The sequence below is a fragment of the Falco naumanni genome, chromosome 9, assembly GCF_017639655.2.
Source record: "Falco naumanni isolate bFalNau1 chromosome 9, bFalNau1.pat, whole genome shotgun sequence".
NCBI classification, from domain to species: Eukaryota; Metazoa; Chordata; class Aves; order Falconiformes; family Falconidae; genus Falco; species Falco naumanni.
Window position 1 is genome coordinate 24,397,193 of NC_054062.1, and position 25,177 is coordinate 24,422,369.

The 25,177-nt window shown below is 51.6% G+C and overlaps 3 protein-coding genes across 12 annotated transcripts in view; 1 reads left to right on the forward strand and 2 right to left on the reverse strand.

The window, feature by feature from the left end:
- Positions 1-1,306: 1,306 nt before the first annotated feature.
- POLL (DNA polymerase lambda) lies at positions 1,307-24,881 on the reverse strand. 6 transcript variants are annotated; one of them, XM_040605558.1, is made up of 9 exons: positions 24,803-24,881; positions 12,578-12,721; positions 12,023-12,320; positions 11,211-11,376; positions 7,727-8,050; positions 6,936-7,109; positions 5,858-5,986; positions 3,641-3,809; positions 1,307-3,252 (listed from the first exon to the last, which is right to left on the reverse strand). In XM_040605558.1, exons 2-9 carry the CDS (start codon positions 12,690-12,692, stop codon positions 2,888-2,890), a joined length of 1,740 nt encoding a protein of 579 aa, XP_040461492.1. In that variant the 5' UTR covers positions 12,693-12,721; positions 24,803-24,881; the 3' UTR covers positions 1,307-2,887. The 6 variants fall into 6 exon arrangements, with proteins under 6 accessions (XP_040461492.1, XP_040461489.1, XP_040461486.1 ...); XM_040605555.1 differs by lacking the exon at positions 24,803-24,881 and adding an exon at positions 21,821-24,130 and having other exon boundaries at positions 12,023-12,317; XM_040605552.1 differs by lacking the exon at positions 24,803-24,881 and adding an exon at positions 21,821-24,130.
- On the forward strand, positions 14,273-21,537 carry DPCD (deleted in primary ciliary dyskinesia homolog (mouse)). Of its 2 annotated transcripts, none has more exons than XM_040605562.1 (6): positions 14,273-14,393; positions 14,670-14,750; positions 15,408-15,532; positions 16,356-16,489; positions 20,104-20,206; positions 21,335-21,537. In XM_040605562.1, exons 1-6 carry the CDS (start codon positions 14,330-14,332, stop codon positions 21,437-21,439), a joined length of 612 nt encoding a protein of 203 aa, XP_040461496.1. In that variant the 5' UTR covers positions 14,273-14,329; the 3' UTR covers positions 21,440-21,537. The 2 variants fall into 2 exon arrangements, with proteins under 2 accessions (XP_040461496.1, XP_040461497.1); XM_040605563.1 differs by having other exon boundaries at positions 16,356-16,530; positions 21,335-21,448.
- The window catches only part of FBXW4 (F-box and WD repeat domain containing 4), a 62,372-nt gene continuing 61,430 nt past the window's right edge, over positions 24,236-25,177 (reverse strand). For 3 of the 4 annotated variants that reach the window (XM_040605561.1, XM_040605560.1, XM_040605559.1), the window contains one exon: positions 24,236-24,996. In XM_040605561.1, the coding sequence (XP_040461495.1) occupies positions 24,880-24,996 (117 nt within the window). In that variant the 3' untranslated portion in view covers positions 24,236-24,879. The remainder of the gene's footprint in view (positions 24,997-25,177) is intronic. The other variant, XR_005829567.1, reaches the window with a different exon arrangement.

The window sequence follows — 25,177 nt, forward strand, 5'->3', positions numbered from 1 at the left end:
GACGTCAGGCCCCTGCCCCCACACAGCAAGGGGCCGGCAGGACTTCTCAGCCAGCAGCCTCCACGTGGCAGATAAGCACTAGGGCCACCCTCCTGCCATTTCCCACACATCCCCACGTCTGGCCTCTGCCTTGGGGAAAAGCAGCTCAAAGAGCAGGGCCAGGGCTTTGACGCGCTGCTGCAGCACCTGTTTGGCACCAGAGTGTGAATTGTGACCCTGGGAGGGTGCGGGGGGGGCTGGTGACAAAGGAGAAGGAGCTGAGGGCCAGCAGTGCCACATCTCCCACACCTCCAGCGATGTCCCCAGCACGTGGCCCTGGTGACAGAGGCAGGCCCAGCCCTCCAGGAGCAGCTCGCCCTGGCATCTAGAGGTGGAGGCAAACCTGTGTTCACCAAGGGGCCAAGGCGAGCAGCTCAACACTCCACTCCCTGCCCCAGCCCAGGCAGAAATAGGCCTGTGCCCTGTTCCGCTAGGACAAATCCTGCAGGATCATCCTAGCGGCACTGCAGGAAGGAGCCCCCACCCAGCCTCCCTCTGGGGCTAAACTATCCCCAGCCCTGGACAAGGCCTGTTGTGGCCCTGCACAGCCAACCCAAAGATGAGGACCCCCCTTCTCTCTGGGGCTGGCCCCTGGGCCGCACAGCCCTCCTGGCAAGAGCTGCCAGACCTCCCAGACCTTGGTCTGAGGCTGACACTCCCACTCGCTCCTCGATAACCCAGCCCAGTCCTCACTGGCTCTGCCCCAGCAACCTCCCTCCTTCTCCAGCTTCTCCATCTCCCTTTTGAGCCAATCGTTCTTGCTGCTCATCTCCATGTGCTCCCCTGGCCTCCGGGCTGTTCAGATCCCCTCAGACAACCAAAGTACTTCCATGCTCAGGACGCTGAGCTGCGGTCCCAGCACAGAACAGGAGACAGCAGCAGCCAACTCCCATACCCCCAGCTGTTTGATGAATATGGTAAAGCTGACAGCAATCCCTCCCTGACTCCACACCTGAAGCAAGAGCTCAGCCCAAGGCTCGGAGCACGGGAATTGCTCCTTCCTCTGGGCACGGCCAGCCCCAGCTCAGCCACAGGGCCAGCTGGATGCCAGGACAGAGCCAGGTCCTGCTCTGCCATGGATGGATGGTGGCCAGCAGCTCCCTGCCCTGAGAACCAGAAGTGGTGATCCAACAGCGGGAAGGTCTCCACAGCCTTCTTCCTGCCTGTGCTGAAAACAGGGAAATGGGCTGACACAGGAGGAGCTCCTCGTCAGCCAGAGGGAAAAGTCCCAACAGTTGCAGGACAGAGCAAAATGACAGATGCCAAGGAAAAAGAGAGAAGGAATTTATTATACTTCACATTTTGAAGCACTGAGACATGCCAGAAGACATAAATTTCCATCAGGTGTTCAGCAGAAAGGCTGGGCTGACAAACGACACTTCCGCAAGCCAAGGCCTCCCCAGCAAACACCCCAGCCCCACTGCTGGTGCCCAGCAGCCACGCCTGACAGTGCGGCAGGGAGCTACGCAAACCCGCCGGGTTTAATGCCCCTGTGCCTGCCCCAGCAGCAAACACGCATCTTGTCACTGCAAGTAACAAAGACACGGCAGAGTGCAGAATGGAGGCGGCCTGGTCCCCCACAAGACAAGTGAGTGGGAGGCCAGGCCAGGTCCAGAGAATGGCCAGAGCGAGCCCCAGGGCCCTGGCACAGAAACACCCACCACGGCGTTCCCTGGCAGTCGATGCTGCAGAGCATCACCTCTGCCAGGAGAAACCACTGCCATACCTGTCAGAGACAGAGCACTGGAAGTCTCTGGGTAATTCATCTGCAGAATATACAATAGCTGAGGTTTCCTGAGAAATAAAATTCACTCCCATGGAACTGACCGGGCCAGCCACATGTACATGCACACACACACACACACACACACTTTCTCTGATCAAAGACCAGGTGACTCCACGGCTTCCACAGAAACAAAGTGGGAAATCTTTGCTTTGCTCAAATTAGAACTATCTCCTCATGTTTCTCTCTGCCCCTGTGCCTCCCGTGGACAGCCAGCCAGCCCTGCTGGGTTACATTCAGTGCCATTACATTCATTCAAACCCTTCCTGAGCACAGCTGCCCCAGCTGTGAGGTCCGGTCCTCTCCTGCACCGAGAGGAAAGGAGCCCTTGGGGCCAGAGCAGGGGATCACCGCTCTCTGCGCTGGAGGATCCTTGGCATACAAGAGCCACTGAGAGGCAGCAGGCACAGCACTTCAGGTCCCTACGCCTCTTTCAAGGTTTACCTGGCACCAGGGGAAGCTGGTGGCAGTCGCAGCAGCCTGGCCCTGTGCAGCGAGACCCACCAGAGGTCACAAGTCAGCTCAGATAGAGGAAGGACACAGTGGCAATACAGGGTGACGCTTCACGATTCTCACAGTAGCAGCTGCCAGCAGCAATGAGAAAGGGGGAAGGCCTGTTCCAGGGCCAAGCTGGATGCCTGCTGCCTTCATGCATAGCTCAGGACAGAGATTCTGGGGTGTCTGTGCTCAGACACAGAGGAAGATGCATCCCACTTCCCCTGTTTCCAAGCACTGGGAGGGGCTGGATCACAAGGCTCTGCAGCCCAGCCTTCTGAAGCTTCCCCAGGGAGAGCAGGGCCGGAGTAGCTGATGGGCAATGAGCCCTTCTGGTAGCCAGGAGTGGCCTGCAGCATCAGGCAGCACTTCCAGCGTCGTTCCAGCCCATGGCCTCTGCTAGGTGAAGTCACACAGCTCTGCCAGCACAGCCCCATGCTTGCAAGGATCCCCAGTTTGCTGGGGTACGTTCCCCAGTCTGCAGTCACCACAGAGCAGCATTGGGGAAACCAGCACCCTTCGGAACAGCAGTACAGCAGCGGGCCCAGGGTGCTGGGTGACAACTGGGTGTCACCAGTCCCGTTCTGAGGGCTCCCGGTAAGGCAGCCCCAGCTGAATGAAGACATCTTTCTCAGTGGGAGTGGGCAGAATATGACCAGATGCCACCTTGACGCCTCCAGGGCCTCGCACCACAGCTGAGCTGAGGGCGTGCTCTGACAGGCTCATGCCCTTGGTCTTGGCCAGGGCCCGCATGGAGCGGTTGAAGTGAGCCGAGCCGGTGAAGTAGAGCAGGGCACAGGCAAACTCACTGTAAGGCACCACGATGATGTCAAGTCGGCGGTGACGCTGCGCTGGCCCAGGGAGGCGGCACACCCCCAGGTACTTCTTCTGGTCACCATTGTCCTCCTGACTCACCAGGTCATCCGTAAGGAAGCCTGGAGAGAGAGAACAGGCAGAGGGGAGATGGATGGTAGAGACTGACGCCACCCCCCTGAACTCCCCACTGTCCAGACAGACAGCAGCTGAGGTGCCTCATAATGTGCTGTGGGACCCCAAGGACAATGCAGCCTCAGCTCTGACAGCATCCACAGACCGGAGAAGCCATGCTGAGCTGCAGTAATGCTCCTTAAAACTGGCTACGGAGCTGCCAACTGGAGCAGGGCCAGGACCAGGGGCAGTAGTCTTAGGAACTTACAACACGTCCTGTCCTTGGGAAAAGCAATCACCTGCCCTTCAGTGAATGCCATTCACCGCACTGCCTCCTCAGCCTGGCCACGCTAAGAACAGCTTCGAGCACCACGTGCCAGCCCCCAGCCCTCTTACCACTCCTGTGGAGGCTGTCAAGCAGCTTGCTGAACACCCCACGGTGAGACTGTCCATCTGGGTGAGTGACCAGCACATCCACGTCTCCACAGGTGGGCTTCCCCCGACGGTAGGAGCCACACGCCACACACACGAGCCCAGGCTTCAGGGCCAGGGCAGCTTGTCTGACCTCCAAGAAGAGAAAGAGGGATGAGGAGTCAAAGACCAGTCTCTTCATACCCTTTCCATCGAGGCAGAAAAGGACCCTGTGCCTGGCTTGTGGCCTGTCCTGCATCTCCAGGGTCTCTACACAGAGCAGATACTCGACACGCATAGCAAACTGCCTCACCAAGGAGGCTGGCCTGCTGTCAGGAGCCACACGAGCTGGGGTGGCCTCCACCCAGTCCTGCAAATGCCTAGCCCACTGCCACACAATACAATGATCTACCATGGTGCTACCATCAGCCATCAGCTCTTGTGGGCACTGGGCTGGAGCTGGGTTGGGACAAGCAGGAAGATGCAGCAATGTCGAGAAAGCAAAGTACAGCACAACCTTTCAGAGCCTTTGATTTCTGAGTCAGCAGGACAGAAGAAGTTTTCCAGCTCTCCTGTGCGCCAAGAGGGCAAGGCTCACCAGCTCTGCTCACAAAAAGAATCAGTTCAACACAGGATGGTCACAGGTCCTGTTTCAGAAGGAGAGATGGGCTTACGGAGAGTCTCCCCAGCAGGACCCAAGACAGCAGAAAAACTGTGAGTGTCCCTTGGAGTCCACTCCTGCCAGGAGCTCTGCCTTTGCAGGACAGCTGAGCTTCCTGACCCGAAAAAAACACAAATGTCCCAGCATTTTATACCAAATGGCTGCCAACATGCTGCTGCCAGCAATCAGACACATATAACCACAACTTCCCCTAATGCAGCCACCTCCAGGCTGGACCTCAGCCCCTGTGTTGTGCAGACAGTGCTAATTCTGATGGCTTCATTTATTAAATGCTTAAGAAAGGCTCCCAAGTCCTTGGACAGGAATGAAGTATCCTTGGTCTGATTGTGCCAATCACCCTGCTGGCAGCAAATAATTAGGGGCTCAGCAATTCCCTGTGACGAGGCCATCACAGAGGCTGGGGTTCAGGAAGGCAGTGTCCATGCCCACAGCCCCTTGTCACTCTTGGGGATCATCCTTCATTAGCAAGAGATAAACCCATTAACCTTTGCCCCAGAGGTGCTCCAAGAAGCCAGAAGCCTTTCTCATGCTGAGCAAGCCCTCCTCTGGTGCCTTTGCTCCCTTCTGGCTTTAAATGAAGATTTCTAGAAAACTCCCAGCCCCACCCAAGAGCCTGAAAGCTCCTCAGATCTCACTGTGACAGGCAGCACAGACAGTGACTAATCCCTCATTCTCTCTCTTGGGCCTGGATCAGAGGTGTGTGTGTGTGTGGAGGGGAGTGCAGTAATCTCATCAAGATAACAATAGACCCACCCCCAAGAGCCAGCTCCTCGACCCATACTGCCTGGGAAAGGGACCACTCACCACCAAAATGACTAATCCAGCACACGGGACTGACACCCCAGCAGGAGCCTGGCAGAAGTGTATTCTTCGTGGCCAGGCCCTGTGGCCGAGTGACAGGGTCACGCTGGCTGCTGCTTCCATGGTGATCAGAGAGCACAGGGGTAGCATGACAGCGTGTCCCCCAAGCTCTCTGCTCACATTAGGGTACACTGGCTTAGCACCCTATCATCCTGGAGTGCCATGGCATACTAGAGCAAGCAGCACCCATCTGCAACCTGGCTCCCCTTTGCTTCCAGCAAGGATATCTGTGCTCTGTTTCCCCACTACCAACCAGATCACAGGGTGCTCACAGCTTCTTCTGGAGAAGCAGCACCAGGAGACAGCTCAGGGGCCTTGGCTGAAAACACACATCTCGGAGATGATTAGCGACAGGAAAAAGGAGCTGGGAACCTGCTCATCCCACCATGCCACATGCAGCCTTTTTCAAAGCAGTGTCTAGAACTGACACTTCCAACACACCCTCCTCCTTGCCAGACGCTCAAACTGAACCTTCCTAAGGGGCTAAGTAGGTGCCTTGTGGGCCCAGGCCCAAAAAGGGTCCCCCCAAGCACTGACCCTGCTCAGAGGAGAAGCTGAAGAGCTCAGCTACAACAGTGAGGGACGTTTCCACAGCATGCACCCTCCTGTCAGGTCCCAGCAGGTACTCCCCTTTGAGGGCCCAGGGACAAGCTACTCACAGTCTGTTCTATTTCTGCAGCTTCCTCCCGAGGCATACGTTCCAGGAAATCCGTGTAGTGCTTCAGCCCCACAGCTTGCTGGCTGGTGAGAGTTGCCTTCGTGCTAATATCATCCAGTGTCCGGAAACCCTAGTGCAGACCATGTGATGATATTCAAACACCTATTGAGACTTTGTTCTTCGAATACTTTCAATCAAGATTTGGGGAGACCGTATTTAACCTGTCTCAATTTCAGGCCACTCACAGCTTCTGAGATCACATGTAGAGATCACTTAGGGCCTGGTTCCTAAAAGAAAGGATTTAGGCAATCCCACTACCCACGCACACGTCTAATCTCCACCCCACAATGACTTTGAATCTTAACCTGACAGAACGCTACTGTTCTTAAGGCACTATGTTCTTACAGCTTGAAGAAAAACAAATAATGCAAGATAAAGGAACAACACCCACAATATCCCAGTGAGGGAAAGCCTACAGCACGAACACAACTATATTTTTAAGACAGCAAAGAATCCAGTCGCAAACCAAATGCTACAGCAAACCAGGCTTCATCAGCTCTGTGCTCAGGAGACAAACTCTTTTTAAAGAAGGAACCCACCAAGTGGGCTGGGTTGCTCCTGTTGGCACAATTAATTCAGCCTCATTTTCACAGCTTCCAGATAAGGTGGATAGCTGCTCTGACAGCTACAGCAGCCAGCCAGGCTAACAAGCCAGCAACTGGATCAGGAACTTTCATGGCCAAGATATTCTGGTTCAAGCCTGGCTCTTAGCAGTGTCACTGCCACAAGCAGTATAAGATGAGCTCGAAGCAGTGACACTAATGAAAGAGGCAGTGTGTGCCCCGCTCCCTTTGTCCTCTACCCTCACCTAAACTCAAATGTTCAGCCAGGTGCACTCCATTCACCCCAAACACACCCACAATGGGACCCAGCCTCATAACTCCTCCCATAAAACCAGAATCAAACCCCATCTGTGGATATCGGCAATTGGAAACTAAATGTACAAGTAATTCTCCAACACTCAGCAGCAGTCTTCAAACCCTAGTCTGAAAACCTCTTGGGAAAGGTACTAAACTTACCTGCTGATACCACATCTGAGCTGTCTTGACGCCTGCTCCCCAGATGTTGGAAAACAATTCCAGCACAGGCACACTCTCACTGATGTGATCCAGCTTGCGCAGATGCCCACTCTCCAAGATCTCCAGGATCTTCTCTGCCATCCGCTTCCCAATCCCAGGTATTTTACAGGCTTCCTAGCAAGAAAACAGAGCCACTACTGGAAAAGCGAAGATCACAGAGAAGTTGGGGAGCTGCTATCCACTCGGAGCCTGGTTAGCCATTTGATCAGTGATTGATAAGTGGCAGGACTAGTTCTGCCTGATGGTCTCCATTCCAGCCCAGGCTTACATAGTCTACATTGATTCAGTGCCAAGTGGAAAAGGACAAGCGTGCAGAACAGTCCTGAAACACTAACATACCGAATGGCTGGATTGTCACAGTCAATAAGGCTCAGATCCAGTTAGTTTGATACATTATCCTGAATGGTGGCCAGTTGCTGATGCTTAAGAGGAAGGTGAAAATGTCCCTGCATTGTGCCGGGGGAAGGCATTTATCTCATGAGTGCTCAGAGCTGGGCCTAAAAGGCTCGGAATCCACTTTTTTGCTGTTCTGAAAACACTAAAAAGGGCCAACGAATCCCAACTCGCACTTGCTACACAACTTCCATTAAAAAGTCACCACACGGGCAGGAATTCCCAAGGCCTGAAGATAAGCTATTGCATGTACAGAAAGAGGAAGGGATCTGGCTCATAACTAGAGCTAGAGTGCTGGGTCTATCTCCCTGCTCCACCACCCTGGGAAGGTGTTTTACCTGGTAGGAGGTGACTGGTTTGTGGTAGCTCTTAAGTGCATTGATGGCTTTGGAGTAGCCCAGAGCTCTCCACTTGTCCCCCTGGACAGAGTAGGCCTTTGCCAGCACTTCGAGCTTCTCTGTAATGCATTGGTTGTGATTCTCCTTCTTGCTGTTGGAGGACTGGGCACAAACCCACTTGCTGGCAGGCTGGGCCACTGCGGAAGAGCTGTCACTGGTCTCCTCTGATGATTTCACAGGGTAGCGGCCAGAAATCAATGCTTCCAGGTCTCCCTGGGTGACACCAGCATCTTCTCCTTCACTGTCTTCATTATCAGAGTCTTTCTTTAGGGAAAGGTAGAAAAGAAGCCATGTGAGAATAAGTGCATACCTCACATTATGTCCCCCTTGGCACAGGCTGCTCCTGAGAGTAGGAAGTCAGAGCACTAACCAACCCGCAGGGCACACAGTGCTCAAACTGCCGTCTCTAGAACTGATTGGTTATATAAATACCATAGCTCTTCACGCCTCAGGCTACACATGCACCCCTTGAAGCTACATATGCCCCCCACCCCCTGAAGCTACATGCACATCTCACAAAGCAAAGGAGACTAGAGATTGCTGTCCACCAGTGATCCAAGCACACATGCACCTCCTACTGCCAAGCCCCTGAGACCTAACTGAAGACAGACACTGGTTAAGTGAGCAACTGCTGCCAGTGGCATGGTATGATGGTGCTGAAATCCCTGACTGCAGGAGATCCCATCTCCCTGCTCCCACTGGGAAACATTTCACTGGTCTGGTGGCTGCATAGACACATCTCTCACATTCAGACTCTGCACCTTCCACCCCATGATGCAGATGACAGGAGATAGGCACTGAACTCTGTTTTCACATTACAGATACAAAATCTTAACAGGGTAGTAAACTGCCCCCCCCCCCCCCCCATTTTCCCCATGGCTATCTGCAAGAGAAAAGGGGGAGGAAGGAATGACACAAAGGACTCCACATTCCTCAGTGACAGAAGAAAGAACCAATGTATACATTTGCTGATACCCTCAGCATTAGGATGCCTCTGTGTAGACTTAAGAAACAATGAGCCTTGGCTTCAGGTAACGAACAAAAGAGGATCGAAGTGGGAAGCTGCACAGAGGCTTTGTAGACTGCTTTGCTCACTGGGGTCTCCCATATAAACACAGAAGTCCACGAAAATACAAGAGCTTCTGGGCTGTGGAAGTAACCCTGAATGGCACAGGGCTGTTTGGGGTCAGTGAGCCATTACGTGTGGCACAGAAGTCCTGTTAGGAGTTTCTGCAAAGCATCAACCTAGCTAAGTCAGAGCCATATCCTTACAACCTCTGGTTTTGCTGGCTAAGGACATCTGGAGACCTTTGCAGAGATGCAGAGCTGAAGTCTCTACCTAGGCAGAAGAGGCAGGATGTTTTCCTTTTGTAATCTGGTTTTACAAGTCTGAAAACTGGGTCAGACTGAGGATTTGATAGACTAAAGCAGTTTTATTCGCCTTGAAACCATTGAAACACAACTCCCTTAAGACACTGTTCCCTCTAAGGGCAGAAAAGCCTCAGAGGGTTCAGATTGCTTGGTAAGCCCCTTAAAAGCGTTCAAGGAGCATGTTATCCAGCCATAATGCAAGCAACTCTGCAGCTGGAGCATGCAATTCTGGTCCTCTCGGCCAGCAGTGTCCCACAGGTGAAACAGCACATAAACCCTTGACTCTCTATGCTTCACCAACAAAGCTGACAGACCCTTCACAACCATATGTGCAAAACCAACTAGTCCCATTAGCTTCCAAGACATTCCAGGATCCTACAACATCTGAATTGCTAGAGCTGGGTGAGACTGGGATGTGCACGGTTTGTCTGGAGCACAGCACAGGTGCCAGGACAGCAGTTGAAGCCCAGTAGCTGAGGCAATACAAGCACTTCAGAGGGAGGTAGGCAGCCTGGGGTAACAGCCCCAGGGTTCAGCCAGTGAATAACTGGCACTGCTTGCAAAGGCTGCCTTGCAGAAAACTACCGCAGCCAGAGGCCAGTCACAAAGTGGTTGCTACAGTCTGACTGGTAACAGAGTTTCCTCCGAGGAGTTTATATTCAAATGCAGAACTCCCAGAGCAGCCCGTGTTCAGTATGAAACACGGGCACACTCATCATCTCCCAGATTAAAAACGTCCACCCAAGCTAGAAAAGACTCTGTGCTTAAATGAAGGCTACTTCTAAGCTGAGGTTTCAGCTTGAGTGTTGTAGCTGGGTCTCAAAAGTTGTTGGTACCATCTTTACAGGATATCCCCCATGCATTCTCCTCTCCTCCTCAAACTCACATAGTCCTAAGCTCGGGACAAGGGATTTTACTGAAATGGCTACAAATATTGTTTTGTGCACTGACTAACAGGAAATATCATTGTTGAGGGGATTTAAAAAGAAAAAAAGGCAATAAAGCTTCAGACTGCAGCAGCTGTCTGACCACTGGAAGTAAATGTGAGCAGAAAGCAGGGCAGATACCACAGGATCTGTAATAGTACAAAAGATCATCTCCCATTAACTGTGAGACTTGTTAAAAATGATTGCCACTAAATTAAGAGTTACAAGAAACAGAAAAGATGGGGTAACTGCAAAGGTGATGTGGTTAAGAAGCTGCCAATTCTGCCTATAGCACACTGCATAGTAAATATAAGGAGAAAAGATTCCCCCCTACACATATTCAAGAGAGAGCTTAAAACAAAGGAGCCCTTCAGCAGGCTGCCAGTTAGGAAGTAACTGCAGGGTTTTGTGAAACAGAATTTGGGACTGTGTTAGGAAATAGATGTCAGAATTATGAGGAAGCCGCTGCTTTAAGAGGTCCAGGGTAACTTTGCTACAAATAAGTTTTAAATGATGCCAATGCCCAAAAACAATTCCGCAAACTTGAGCAAAAATACACAGAAAAGAAAGAAAGCTAACAGCAAGTTGGAGAAGCTGATTCACAGCAGAGGCCACTAATAACCTAACACAGATATTTTAAGCACACCACCACAATCGTTTGAGTGGCAACCTGATCCACTACACACGTGTCTGAACAAGGTGCTTGCCAGGGAGTGGAAAATGGGTCAATATGGCTCAGGGAAGAACATGGGATGAAGTATCAAAGACAGCTTCCTGAAAGGGAGATATTCTCAGCCAGGGAACGTTCCTCAAAAGGATGCAGGGGAAACATGATCACCAGGGTGAGCCTTGGCCTGATCAGAGCACCAGGACTGCTTCAGCTGGAAATGTTCTGATGGGGACAGGAATTAAAGGGGTGGTGTTTCTACTTTTAACACCTAAGAGGAACAAAGAGAAGCAGTAACCATGTTCACAGCCTGAGTCTGCCAGCACCAACCCACTGAAACATTCAAATACCTTCCCTTTGCTGAGAAAATCTGTCATTGTATCCCAGCAGGGATGCTCTTAGCCAGGGAAAGCAGCATGCAAGATCTGTTCACAAGAAGGGGCTGTGCAGGAAGCCTCACCTCAGCCAGCTGCTGCTGTCCAAGGGTGCCCAGGCCTCGTTGCAATGAATCCTTCACCTGTGCTTCAGTATTTGGTTCTGCTGCTCCCTTCTCTGCTGGGTGCTGGATCTCTTCACTGCCCAGGACCTGCTGCTGCTCTTTCTGCAGTTCTCCCTCCTCCAGGTACCTGCCATAGATCAGATGCTATAGAAGGAGGAGGACTTCAGAAGTTTGACTGAGAAACCTTTCTACATGTTTTGGGCTGGAGCAAACCACCCACACAAATTATGCTCTTTCAGATCACAAATTACTCTGGTTTTGGCTCAATTCCCCAGTTGCCATCCACCTCACTGACCTAAAACTTTCAATCCTATCTATTTCACTGTTAGACTCTTTCTTCAAAAGTTTGCCAAAACATTTTAATCCTAACCTGTGGCTGCCTGCTGCACCATCCTTTGTTTCCTCTTGTACCTAGTTGTAAACTCTCTATTCTTCATCTGCAATAAGGGAGAAATGCCATTTAATGCTCAGTGTTTTTAAAAAGAAATCTCCTGTTATCACTGATGGATTAGGACTAGATGACTTTAGCACCTGTAGCAAATGACAGGATGCCTGTTAGCACTTCTGGGCTCTATTCCATGTTTTGCTACCCCACAGAATGGCAACTGGTCACAAAGTCACTAAATTTCATGCTCTGTATGGGGAAAAGTGACTCTGAGTTGCACCCACAGGAGCAGCAAGGAGTTACAGCCTGAGCAGAGGTCAAATTTTAGTGCTGTTCAGCTTAGGATAGAAGTACTGCAAGAAGGAATGACAGTGTGGCATTTACATACCTGTGAGGGATAGAGATACCATAGCCAGCGGTACTTAGCAGCTTCTGGTCTCTAATGCAAGCACTTAGCCAGGATGCCTTCACTAGCTGCAACCCTGAAGGTAGCTTGGTTAACTTAAGGAGCCGAAAGGCCCGATCACAGTCCATGTCTTCAGCCACAATGACATGCGTCACCTCCGAGGAGAGCTGGTTGCATACAACACCCCCATTCTGGACAATCTGCTTGTGGAAGATCTCCACCCTGGCTTGGCCAATGCCAGCTTGCAACACGTAGATGGTGACTGGTTCCAGCCACTCTGCTGAGGAAAACACACGGGCAGGAGCTAAGTGACAAGTGAAAGTGTCCCAAACCAACAGGGCTACATATCTCACATAGGACTTGATGTCACAAACAGTGGCAGGCAGTCTCTGGGGGGCACCAGCTGGACATACCAAAGCAAGGTATCTGCAGAAAACACACTCAGGGGCCAGAAAAAGCCTTTTGGGGAACAGCACCTCCAGTTAACAAGCTGGGGTAAGAGTATTATATTCCACATCATGGGCACGCAGGACTTACCCTCAGGTATCTCTGTTCCTTCCCCTTTTGGGATCTTCGGCGGGACGCTTTTCCCTGGGTCGTGCCTCACCTTCTTCCTCTTGGGAAAGGCTTTGACAATCCCTCGTGGCTCCATGGACCTAGTGGGAAGTTCAGCTGCAATTGCTGAATACCAACAAGAAAGAGGGAAATTGCTTTGAACAGTGTTAAACAATCATAACTTAAGATTTGCTCATTTTGCTGTCTTTGTTGGTTTGGAGGGTTTTTTTGGTTGTCGCATTGTTGTTATGGTGTTCCAAAAATGCTCACCCTGACGAAGGCACCTGGAAACAAGAATTACCACCCCGAGGTCAGAAAAATCGAAGCTAGAAACCACCACAAAGCCACTTAAGATGATCCTGCTTGAACATCTTAGAAACCACTAAAGCTGAGTTCTCATAATAGAAAGCATTCAACTACTTCACATTTTGAAGCTCCCTCCTGCCCAGCCAATAGAAGCAACTTTATTTTCCAGATATTTCTTAAGCACGTTCCCAAGAGGGAAATGCCTCGCCTGTCAGGGCTGAAATCCAGTCACCGATGAAAAGAGATAAAGCAGCTGATTGACACCAAGTGTTTCATATAGCCACAGGAGGAAAACCAACAACCTGGCTTCAGTTAGAAATAGGAAATTAGTAAAATTACCTATTTAAAATACATATTTATTATATATATATAAAAATAATTATTAAAAAGCCAAGTTCAATACATCTGTAGCTTTACCATCGCAAGCCTTGCAAAAGCGAATTTTGGAGCTTTAACTACTGGCCCAGGCTACCAGGGAGTTTGGTTTTCCATAGTCCAAACAAGCGCTCGAATCACTGCACATCCCAACAGTTCCTTCCACTCGACGGCAGCATTAAGTCAACGCCAACTCGGTTTCTTCTCTGCACGGCACTTTGTGTTTTGCTTAGAGGTTTCTCACGCACCAGCCAGGACCAACCTATTACATTACGCCTGGAGGAGCTGAAAATGTTCCCACCTGTCTGTATCTTCTCCCTGTAGCCACCTTCTCATCCAAGCATTAAACACAACCCTCAGCTGGACTCGAGTCCTTGCTTCTGTGAGGAAGAGCTCCGTTTCAGGGGAGAGGAAACCCTGCTACATTTCTGTAACTCCGCTTCACAGAAACATGTCCATTTTCAGGACATTTTGAACAAAAAGGTCCTCTGAAAACAGTAATGCTTTCTATTAGACAAAGAAAAAAACCCTCACCAACCCCTCAACCTCTCGGCGCTTACGTCCTTTTCAAGGCTTGGAAAAGCGTTTTTCCACATAGTATTTTAACTTTTCAAAGACAAAACACTCGTACCAGGTACCACGTTTGCCTTGCCAGCGTCCTCGGGCCGAGAAGGCTTCAGTGCCACCAACCCGGCTCGCCCCAGGCCCAGCAGCACCCAGAACCTCGGGGGCAGCAAACAGCCCCCCAGAAGCTCCCGGCGGGGCCACGGCCGGGGTCGCCCAGGCCCAGGGGAGGAAGATGGCGGCGGCCCGGCCCGGCCCGGCGGGGGGCGGCAGCAGGGCCGAGACCCCCCACGCCGGCGGGGGAGCAGCCGGAGGCCCCCCGCGACCCCCGCCCCGAGGAGGGAAGGGACCCCCAAGCCACACGGGGATCTCCCCACAGCCGGGAGCAATGGGCCCCGGGGCCGCTCTCACCTACGGGCCGGGGCGCCGGGAAGTGCTTCCGGGTGGCGGCCGGAAGTGTCCGTGTTGCCGTGGCGACGGGGCCCGGCCATGGCGGTGCCGAGCTGGCTGGAGAGGCTGCGGGCTGCCAGCAAGACAGCGCTGGTGCAGGACGGTAACGGCGGCGGTGGGACGGGGTAGCCCCCTCCTTGCCCCTGACGTGTTTTGGGGTGACTCTGCGGTGAGCGGGCAGGGGGAGGAGCGCTCCCGGGGCGGCCCTGCACCGAGACAGGGCCCCGGGCGAGGGCACAGGGCCGTGGGCGCGGGGACACGGCCCTAGACGGTGGGACGGCGCCCCGGCCCAGAGCGTAGGGCCCCAGGGAGCGGGACAGAGCCATACACCCAGGGTTGGGTTATTCCTATTTACCCTCACCACCTGCCTTGCCTCTAGGGAAGCGGAAGATCCACTACCTGTTCGAGGATGGGAAGGAGATGGCGGAAGAGTATGATATGAAGACGAGTCAGTTAGTGAGTAAGTGGTGCTCTCAGCTGGCATGGGTTGGGACGGAACGGCAGCACGCACAGCAGCAAGTCTGCACTCTCAGGACAGCGGTGCTGAGAGAGATTTGCCTGGTTGGGAAGAAATCGCCGTTAAATATTCTGGCAGATATGCATGCCTGTAGCTGAATTTTGTAGGGACAGAAGTATGGTTCAGTTTGGGCCCAGGGCTCTCTGACTTCCATGGCGTAGCAGACCCTGCTTTAGCCCAGGATCTCTCCCAAACAGCTCATCTGTCACAACAGACTCTGATGGACTAAATGGGATTGCAATCTTGCATAGCCAGGCACCGAGGCTGTAGCACATGCTAGGGTGAAGCACGCTTTTTGGTAGCTTCTGCAACCAGACAAGCAAGGTGTCGGTTACAGTTCTTGTCAAAAGCCACATCAGCTGTGGCACAGCACCTGTTGCAACCCCACAATGGCTTAAGTAGCAAACGGAGAGGCACTCGGTACTGTATTTCTGACTTCAGGAACAGGCCAGCTAACAGATGCACTCACACCAAAGTGGAAATGACTGGAATTAAGATATGTATCTTTGTATCATCCCAGTGTGCTGGGCAACTTTGACAGTCATTTGCTGGAGGAGTTCTTATAGGGCAGAACAATGAAAACTCTTCTCCCTTCCACAGGTAGAAAATGGCGAGAGAAGAACACACTCGGGGGCTCCGGCAAGTGGCAGGTTGAAGTAGGAGAGCCAGCCTCACCGCTCCTGGAAGCACTGGAATCAGAACTCATAAAGGAAAGCAGCTCCAATGTATGTAAGCGACTGCAGGCACGACTGCACCTAAAACTACCTTGTCTTGTGGTTACAGCAGTAGTTGGTAGATCGCAGGTCATCTGCAGCCCCAAGAGACAGCCTTAACCTGCCCAGCACTCTACTACCAATCATCCCAAAGCTGTGGGGCTGGGTAGAAAGAAGGCATAGCTTAGGTTCTTTTGGAGTCTTCAAGGGATTTATAGTTTCCTTAAGTAGAGAAACTGCACTGCTGTGTTGGCCAACTACTAATCTGGCTTCCAAAAAGAGTAGGCTGAAAGGAAGGACAGTGCCAGGACAAGGCATTGGATGGGAAGCCGGGGCAATGACAATGGAAGGCTGACAGAGGCAGTGCATAGCAGGCTGCTCCTTAACATGGTAGATCCTGTTTCATCTTCACATCCCTCTAGCTTAGGGGGCAGATGGTTTAGTCTCTCACCATCTTTTCTACAGACCTGAAACACAAGCGCAGCCCTGCACAGCAAGTTGGGGCAGAGCCAGGACTGAATCCAGCAGGTCCCTAGGATAGGCAGAACTCAGTATTTGGTTGCCTGTGAGGAAGGGGCCCGGTTTCCCTGTAAGCCTGTACTGCAAGACTCCCTTGCTGAACAATTTCAACTTCCTACAAGGAGGGCAGGCAATGCCCAGGGTGAAAGTGCTAGGAAAGTGCTGCTCAGACAGTTTCTTGAGTTACTCCCTAATGCTCCAGTGTGAAAGAGCAGCTACTCCCACCTGGAGCTTCTCAAGCTAGTACAGGAGGAAGGGGACAGGGAGGACAGAAGAGAGCTGGAGGGGCCTTACTAAAGGTACTTGTTTGCTGTAGCCTGTCTTCGTGAGGAAGGATACCCTGAGCAGCTTCCAGTGGCGGATCCGTAACCTGCCCTACCCCAAGGAGGTCTACAGCGTCTCCGTGGAGCAGGAACAGCGCTGCTGTGTTGTCCGGACCACCAACAAGAAGTCAGTAAGGACAGCACTGCCAGTGCTGACAGACCCTTGGGGTAGGCTGGCACAGGGGGCAGGCTAGTGATCACACCAGGGGGTTGTCCTCTTTTGCCTTCTATCCCTAGTGTGCAGGGGCTGAGGTGCCCCACCTCACAGCTGTGTGTCTTCTGCTGTCCAGTTTGCACTCCCAGCTGCCTCAGACACGTTATAGTAAAGCCCCTCAAAGTCTATGCTGGCCTTTGCAAACTTATCTCATGGTTCCAGTAGCATGTGTTTGCACTGCTCTTTCCCATGTCACTCTCTTAGAGAGATAAAGAGCCCTGCAGACCTTTTGAAGCTAGAGCATCCCGTCTTCTCTCTCTGACATAATACTTTGATCTAGTCATTTTATCTCAGAATGCACGGAGCTGCAGGATTCAACAGGTACAGCAAAGTTGTGGGCATCCAGGCAGACAGATCTCCCTGCATAAACCTGCCCTGTAGTCACAATGCCAATGACATGATCTAGAGGTAGCAAGAAAGGCAGACTGAGCCTGGAAAGGAAACACCTCAAATTTCTTTCAGCAGAATATTATGATGGGAGGAAAACAAAGAAAAGGCCTTTAAGCATCATCTTCTACTGAGTCAGTACATGGCATCTCTCATGGTATGTGGCACACACTTGTGCCCCAAAGCATTTACAGCCTCCATGAGATAAGCCAGAATGAGCAGTAGTATTCCGAAGAGATAGCAAGGAGCAAGTATTAGGAGCCCAAGGGAGGATATTGGAAGATAAGTGAAAGCTATTTACAAACTGGGATAATATACCAGTATGGAAAGCTGGGGAGGCTGCTGTCTGCTTGCCTTCCCTCTCCAACATTGCTGTAGAACAGAGAAGGATCAGATTCCTGGGTAAAATCAATCAACCCCAGCGTTTCCCTATGTGCCCCCTGCCTCTTTAAGCCACTCTTGGTCGCTGGCTGTAGGTGGCGCTGTTGGCAAAGAGCTGCCCCACTTCGGCTGCCGAACGCCTCGGGATCCTCCCAGTCCTACTAACGGTAGCGTGCCCGTGGGACCTTCCTTGCCTGCGTGGGTGCTGCACACTTACAACGTACCACTGAGGCTTCACCCGTGCTCTGCCTCACTTCAGGATTTTTTGTACCACTCTCAGGAAAACAGTAGAGTCCCCTACAAGTAGTTGACACCTACACACTCATAGGCTTGCATCAGAGAGAGTTGAAGGGCATGACATCAGCTCATGATATGGAAGTTAAGGGCTTTTAGAATTAAAGCTGAAAGTCTCCTCACAGGGGACAAGAACGATTTTGCTGTCAGTAGGGAGCAGGGACAGACTCCAGCACCAGAACACTTAGTACAGGCTCCAGGATATCTTGTATCATTTCTCCTGGGTCTCGGCCAGGGCAAGGCACCACTCAGCAACTAATTCCAAGATAGCAACAAAGGCATGGAGTCCACAGAGAAATCGCACATCACTACGGGAGAGAAAGGAAGCCTCGGAGCCTCTCCAGCCCTTGGAAGTCAGCCACGCTGCTTCTGAGCAACAGAGCTGTGCTGACTGCCAGCCAGAGGCTCAAGCAATGGGATGGGTTGCCAAGTCACTACTGAGCAGTCAGCTCTAAATTCTCAGCATACCAGTAGCAGTTTTCCCTACGGCTGACAAAAAGTGGGTTTCCAGTAGGAAAGTAATAGAGGTGACTTCACATATGCACTGTGGAACTCGGGCCAGGACCCAGGCTCACAGTGCAATACTGCCCTTGGCCATGGGGTGAGAGGCGAGGGCAGAGAATCTGCCTGCCTCAGCAGCGATAACCGCCCACCAGCTACCTTCCCAGCCCAGACAGGAGCTCTTCACTTCCACCAGTCACTCCCGTTCCCTCTGGCCACGGCAAGGGCTGCTCAAGTGGGATTTGCTTAAAACCTCTTGCTGTAAAATAAATCCATTAAACTAAACTCTAAAAACAAACCCAGAAAGCCACCTCCCCAAATGCCAAACCTGATTCAATTATTGTAGCAAGAGGCAGTGGTAATGTTAGGAGGAGGAGGGGGTGGCCAGGCAGATCTGGTTTCCTTTGATCTTGTCACAGATTTTAGTTTGAGGCCAGCCAAAGCCATTCTTCTCCCCTTCTCCTTAGTCCTGGGGCAGCAGAATGCTGCTGTTTCATTGATGACTCCCAAGGCCCTTTGAAACAGTGGGTTTTTTCTGTGTACTGCTTTTTTTTTTTTGTCTAATCGGTAAGAAGTTAACACTTCCTTAACATGTCTTTGTGTTCATCTAATCTCTGCTGTTTAACCTTTGACATCTCCCTTATTATCCATGTCTGCCACCTTTTCCAAATACCGACAGCAGTGACAACACAGAACGGTTTGAGCCCTGCGGTAACAAGCTGCATACATTCCTCCCACTGCACCAGGAGAGCCATTTGCCCTTTGTAGCTGTTTTCACTGTGGCTTGGAAAATAAACTGCAATTTGGGCAGAGGTAGCTACAGAGGCCAAGCTTCACACGCAGCCAGCTGAACAGAGAGGAACCCCTCATGGCATGACAGCAGCTGCTGCCTATTCCCACTCTGCTCAGGGCACCTCAGTACCAGCTACAGGCCAATCCCTTGGAGAGGATTGGTCAGGAGAGTGCTGAAAGAGATTAAGAACCCAGCCATGCTTCCAGGTGGGCACAGGTCCACCAACTAGTGTATTTGGTGCAGCCCCTGAAAGAAGCAGCAGATGCAGGGCAAGCCATGCCAAGTCTCAGGCAAACACAGATGCAGGTCTACAAGGTTCTGGTCCCAAAGTCTTAGGAAATCTTTTAGCTGCCTAGACATCTTATAAGCCCTACAGTTCTGAGACATATCCCCTTTCCTTCATACTGAGCGTAGCCCAAGGTCTGGTCAGTGGAGACACACAGGCTGGATGGGGATCTGGGAAAAACCTTTCTGTCCTCTGCTTGGATGTGAGAGGTGGTCTGGGATAGAGACCAGGGCAAGAACAACTAGGGGAGCTTGGAGTGCAGAGGAGCCACCATTGGGGCTGCATGGAGAAGCTGCTGAGCAGAAGCTGAGGTGACTGAGCAGCTACACCTGGAGCTCTGTGCCCAGGGGCATGCCTGAGCACCACTGTGCCACCAAAGGAGGAAGTTGTCTAGGAAGTACAGCAAGAGGCCAAAAAGACGGGTTTAGGACAGACTGCGACATAAAATAATGCATCACTCAGGAAAATAAATTGCAGGGCACAAGAGATTTGACAGCTGTTTTGACAAGAGTTAGTGGGAGCTGGTACTTAGAGGGAATGAGAGGCCATGAACAGGGACAAAGACAAGGGACACCTCTTGACAAAGACCTCTTGGTAGGGCTGAGTAATCTGGCATTACTCAAGGGCAAGATGGAGGGACCAAGGCTGCTCTCACACACCAAAGCCCTTCAGGACTTTGCCAGCTCTGATTTGGAGGTTTTGTTCAGTGCTCCTGCCAGCCTCAGGGCACCAGTAGGCACACAACATGGCAGGGTCCTGCTGCCAACCCTGACAGGTCTGTTGTCCTCATCTATACCTTGTAGAACAGCTCTTCATAGCTCAGCACTGCTAGTGGGGGAATAGGAACCCCACTTTTCTTATTTCTGTCTTCTCTCTCATTTGTAGGTACTACAAGAAGTTCTCTATTCCTGACCTGGACCGATACCAGCTGCCCTTGGATGCAGCTGCCCTGAGCTTTACCCATGCCAACAACACCCTGATCATCACGGTGAGGTTTTAGCCACAGAGAACAGCACTTTGCCCTTCTTTTTATGTCCACAAAGAAGTTAAAGTTCTTACACATGGGGAAATGAGGCAGAGCAGGGAGATCTGCTGAGGGTCACTGATGAGCCCCCTTCTCTGTCACACAGTCAGTGGAAGTTTCAGATTACACGAGGCATGCTGACACTAGCCAGGACAGCCTGGGCTTCAGCAGGGGCCCTGCTTGCTGCTCAAGGTGACTTGCAGGTGGAAGAGTGTCTGTCATGCCCTGTTTTCCATGTATCCCCTCCCTCAGGCCTGAGCAAGCCTCCGCTCTCAGTAACAGCAAGTTTCTCTTGCCTCAGAACTCAATTGTTAGGAGTCCAAGGACCTGCTGCACTTAGAGGTCTCTCAGTCTTAAAAAAAAAATCACCTGCTACTTTGTGTCATAGAGGACACATGGTGGAAGTGAGAGACTAACCAAAGGTGTACTTACTACTTGTTGCAAGGAGCAGACGGAGGCAGAGATGCTTTGGAGCAGCAAGCTCTTGTCGTCTTCTTCAATGTAGAAGTCAGCTACCCAGAAAGCATCCTCTCCAAGGGGAACCTTGCAGCAGAGCTGCAGATGCATGTGCAGAGGAAACAGGCCAAGAGGAGCACCTTGAGCCCTTTTGAGCTTCTGTTTGCTACGGACAAACCCTTGCCAAAAAGCACCTGCATCCACCACTGAACTGCAGCTGGGCGAGGGGCCTCCGAGGGGAGGACAGAGGAACCGCAACTCTGTCTGCCTTTTTTTAAAAAAATGCATATTTATATATATATATATATAAAAAACATGTGCGAGCATACAGTCAGCAAGCACACCAGGAATCTGCATGACACAGCTTGCCAGGATATTCCAGAGGGGTTGGTGGGGGCCAGGACTCCACACCCAACTGGAAAGTTTTACTTGTACTGTAAAAGACACTCCAGATCTTGGCAATTGTCCCTAGCTTGATAGCACCACCTCTCCAAACAGGCTTTGGAGGCAGCTGCTAACAGAAAGGCCTCCCTTGGCAGGAGGGCCCCAGCTGCACTGGTAGCACCTGGCACTAGTTTGTCTGCTTGGAGCAGAGGCGGAACAGGAGTGCTAAGGGCATTTCTCTCTGTCCTACAGTACCAGAAACCAAAGGAGATCCTGGCTGCAGAAGAGCAGCTGCAGAAGGAGCTGAAGAAGATAAAGGCAGCTAACAATGGGGATGGCGACTGCAAGACCCAGTAGGCAGTGGCTGCTAAGAGGCAGAGGTGGTGGGGCAGCTCTCTGGTACAGTTCATGGTATTTATTTTGCCTTTTCTAATAAAAGTTAGTGCTGTTGTTAATAGAACTGTTTGGAGGAATCTTTGTAGGCCCAGGGAGGCAGCAGCGGTTGATCTCTTTAGTGCCTGACCTGCTGATTTACGCTGACGTGCGATCCTTACGTGCATTGTGGAAAGCTGCAGCATGCAAAGGAAGCATACTGCAGCCACAGACAGGAGCCCTCTCCCTGTCTTCCATGAGCAAGATGAAAGCTGGGTAGTTCCCCTTGGGAATTCCCTCCATCTGCCACCACCACTGAAGGCAGTAACATCTGGAAAACAAGAACACCCTCCTTGCACCTCTTACCTGCCTGGGATGTGCTTGGAAGCAACTCCCTCCTGTGCTGTTGTGCAAGGTCCTCCATCAGTTAGAAGGATGCTCTGGCGACCCTGGTATCTCTGCAAACAGCATCAATGCTCAGACTTGAACGGGCACAGTCTGTGAAATAAGGTGAAGAGGAAGACACCCAACTGCTTCCTTCCTGCCAGCCATGCGCAACATGACGTGCAGAAGGCAGGCATCTGTGCAGAGTGCAGAAACCGAAATGCAGCTGCCTTCATTTGCATGGCATGGAGGGGAAAGTGGTGAGAGCGGCCACCGGCCAGCTCAGGAGTGGCAGTAGCACAACCCTCCCGTAAGGGCATAAATGTGGCCCATCACAAACCTCACGGCACTGACGGCACCCCATGTACGGGGACAACCCCAGCAGTGCCACTTTAGCAGCTCACCCTCCAACCAGCTACTGTCTCTACCCTGCATCAGCCACCCATGTGCTTGGATTTCTGCATGTCCTTCCATCCCAGTTCATACTTGGACAGCTCCTACCCAAAGAAACCCTACTTTTAAGTGAGCTGGTCACAGCTTCCTAGCATAGCTCCCTTGATGACTGTTTTCGCTAGAAAAAATCTTTAGAGCTTGGGTAACATCCCCAGTTAGAGCCCCACTGCTGGGTGGCTCCAGGATCCACCTGCATAGTCCTCCCAAGACAATAGAGGCACCACCGACTGGCACAGCTCATCAGAGCCAGTGCACCAGCCTCATCTGCAGCTTCCCTGTTCCCCATCATCACCTGAGATGTGAGGGTGCATCCTTCTACCCACATGGCACCACCATGGGGCTGCAGCTCTGCTCCAGGCTTTAGCCAGGAAGAACCTAAAAGCACAGGACCCACCGACATGGGCTGCAGAAAAGAAATGGCAGGACTGGAGCAGCAGCATTGCAGGCAGGCCTGACATGGGAGGAGTCTCCTGCATCAGTGACACTTGTTCACCTGCTCAGCTGACATACTCATTCCTACCCTGGGCCTTGCCTGAGTCCCAGTGCAATAAAAAACTCCTCCCACCCCACAGTTACTCTGGTTCCTTCACAGCCTTTCCCTGGAGACAGTGCCAAAGACATTTAATATTTCCATCCCTCCCTCCCAATTTCATTAAAAGGACCCGTAACACACCAGGACCTGAGAAAAACCAGACCTCTCCCACTCCCAAGCCCTACCAGCTCCCTCTATCTCATGCCCAATTGCTTACCTAAAAAGCTGTCTTTGCATGCAGAGCCTGAAGTGCTCCAAGCAATATAGCAGCAGTATTTAGCAACCCCTGATGCAAAGCACCACCTTTTCAGCAACAGCTCAGCACTACCAATAACCCAGAGGACCCCCCAGAATCATTATTTTGGACTAGCAGTCTTTGGGACCTACAGCTCTGAGCTGATGGAAGTTTGTTCCAGCCACGGCATCTTTTTAAAGTAGCAGATCATTGCTTGGGGCACTCAGACATTAACTCTCCTGCTTACACAAGGAGAACGTGTAGCATCATGATAGCTAGAAGGGAGCTGGCGACAAACAGGCACAAGCAGCAGCAGAGGAACAGGCACAGATCAGGAACTGTTGATGGGGAGCTGTGCTGGAAAGATCCTTGTGAGAATGTGATCCTGCAGCAAAGCCATGCTTTTAAATTACTTTGCGCCCTGAGCTGCTGTCTCACATCAAGGTGAGGAGCTGGTTGGGTCCACTCTCTCCCTGCTCAGGCAGGAGCTCCAGCAAACATCCTTGTCCAATTTTTATGTATCATAAGGGAAGAGCAGCCACTTGACAGTGGAAATGACCTATTAAGCTCTAACAAGCCCCATGCTGGGTGCTTCACCCTAAAAGTACTCCCAGTTTGTGATACCAAACCTCTCCTTTACCCATCCAAGATACCAAAACTCACAGCCAAGTAGGGTTCATGCACCTCCTTCCCCAAAGAGGACCAGATCCCTGACACTGCTGCTTTCACTCACAGCACATTCATCCACAGACATCCACATTCACCCAGACAGCACAGAGCATGCTGAAATCTATGGTTGTTCTGAGACCCAGCTCAAGTGCAGAATGCTGACACAAAGAGGAGCAGCCCACTTGGATGTGCTTACAAGATCCCCAGCAAATCACATCAAGGCCTTGGTGTTTGCGCAGTTTCAGTATGATGATTCATTATGCAGCCAGCAAGCAAGTTGCAGAGCCTACTTTTTGAATTTTGTTTGAAAAAAAATTTACATGAGATCCAAGATCCCAGGAGCTACCTTCAACACAGGAGCATCACACGGTCTAACCAGGGAGAGAGATCTATTAAACATGTAGACAGCATCTGAAAATAGGCCCACTCTCTTCCACCCAGCCAGGCCTCTGCAATCAGCGGGTAACGTCGCAGCCCCTTTGGAACTTGAAACAAAATATACAGTCTCTTTTGTTTCCCTTCAGAGTTTTATTTAGCAAAACGCAACTGTTCAGCCCTGCCAAGTGCACAACCCGACCTGACGGCCAGCTTGGGGAGGCATACACTGAAAGCAGGGCTGGCTCTGCCTTTTAGCTCAGTTCTTGTTCTTGGCTGCAAAGGACAACACAAGCAGCTGCCAAGAGAGCAAGCGCAGGTGAAAGGTGGGCCCCGCTCCAGACACCTTTCCCTTCCACCAAATCAGTCCACCCCACACACAGCCTAGACTTGCTTCACATGGCTCAGAGCCTGGCTGATCTCAACCTGACCAGCACACACAGCTGATAGGGCATCCCAGCTCAACTTGCCCCTCAAATGCTGTATCCACAGGAGAGGAAAAAAAAAAAAAGAAAAGAAAAGAACACAGTTAATAAAACAAACTCTGACTTGCACAAAATAAAATGGGTAAAGGACAATCGGCCTTTATATCCACTAATAGGCAGGTAAGGTTGAGAAAGTCTGGCCCTTTGGGCACTCTTCATTGTAGCTTCCTGGCAGGCAAGAAAATCCCTTCAGAAGCCCTAGGGGCCACTCTCACCTTTCCTGCCCTGCGATTCCCTGAGCCAAGTGTCAACTCTGCTGAGTTGGGGTGACCAGAAGCAGCTGTGGTGCCCTTCATGGGGCTGTGAAGTCTAGGACGTGCAAGGCTGACGCCAGCGCAGCATACAGATGGGTAGTACTGAAACGGAGGCAGTACACTGGGCTGCTGGTGGGCGAGGACAGGTGGAAGCTCTGCAAGAAAATAGGCGAATCAACCTTTCAAAGAAAAGGCCATCCCAAAGACCCCAACCAGTGTTACAGAACCAAAGGCCAAGATGTGAGAGCAAAGCAGGCTTTTCCCTGCATATAGGTTAGGTTCCCCATGGCAGGCTCACCCCAAAGACAGCCCAGCAGCCCCTCTCTCTTCCTCCAA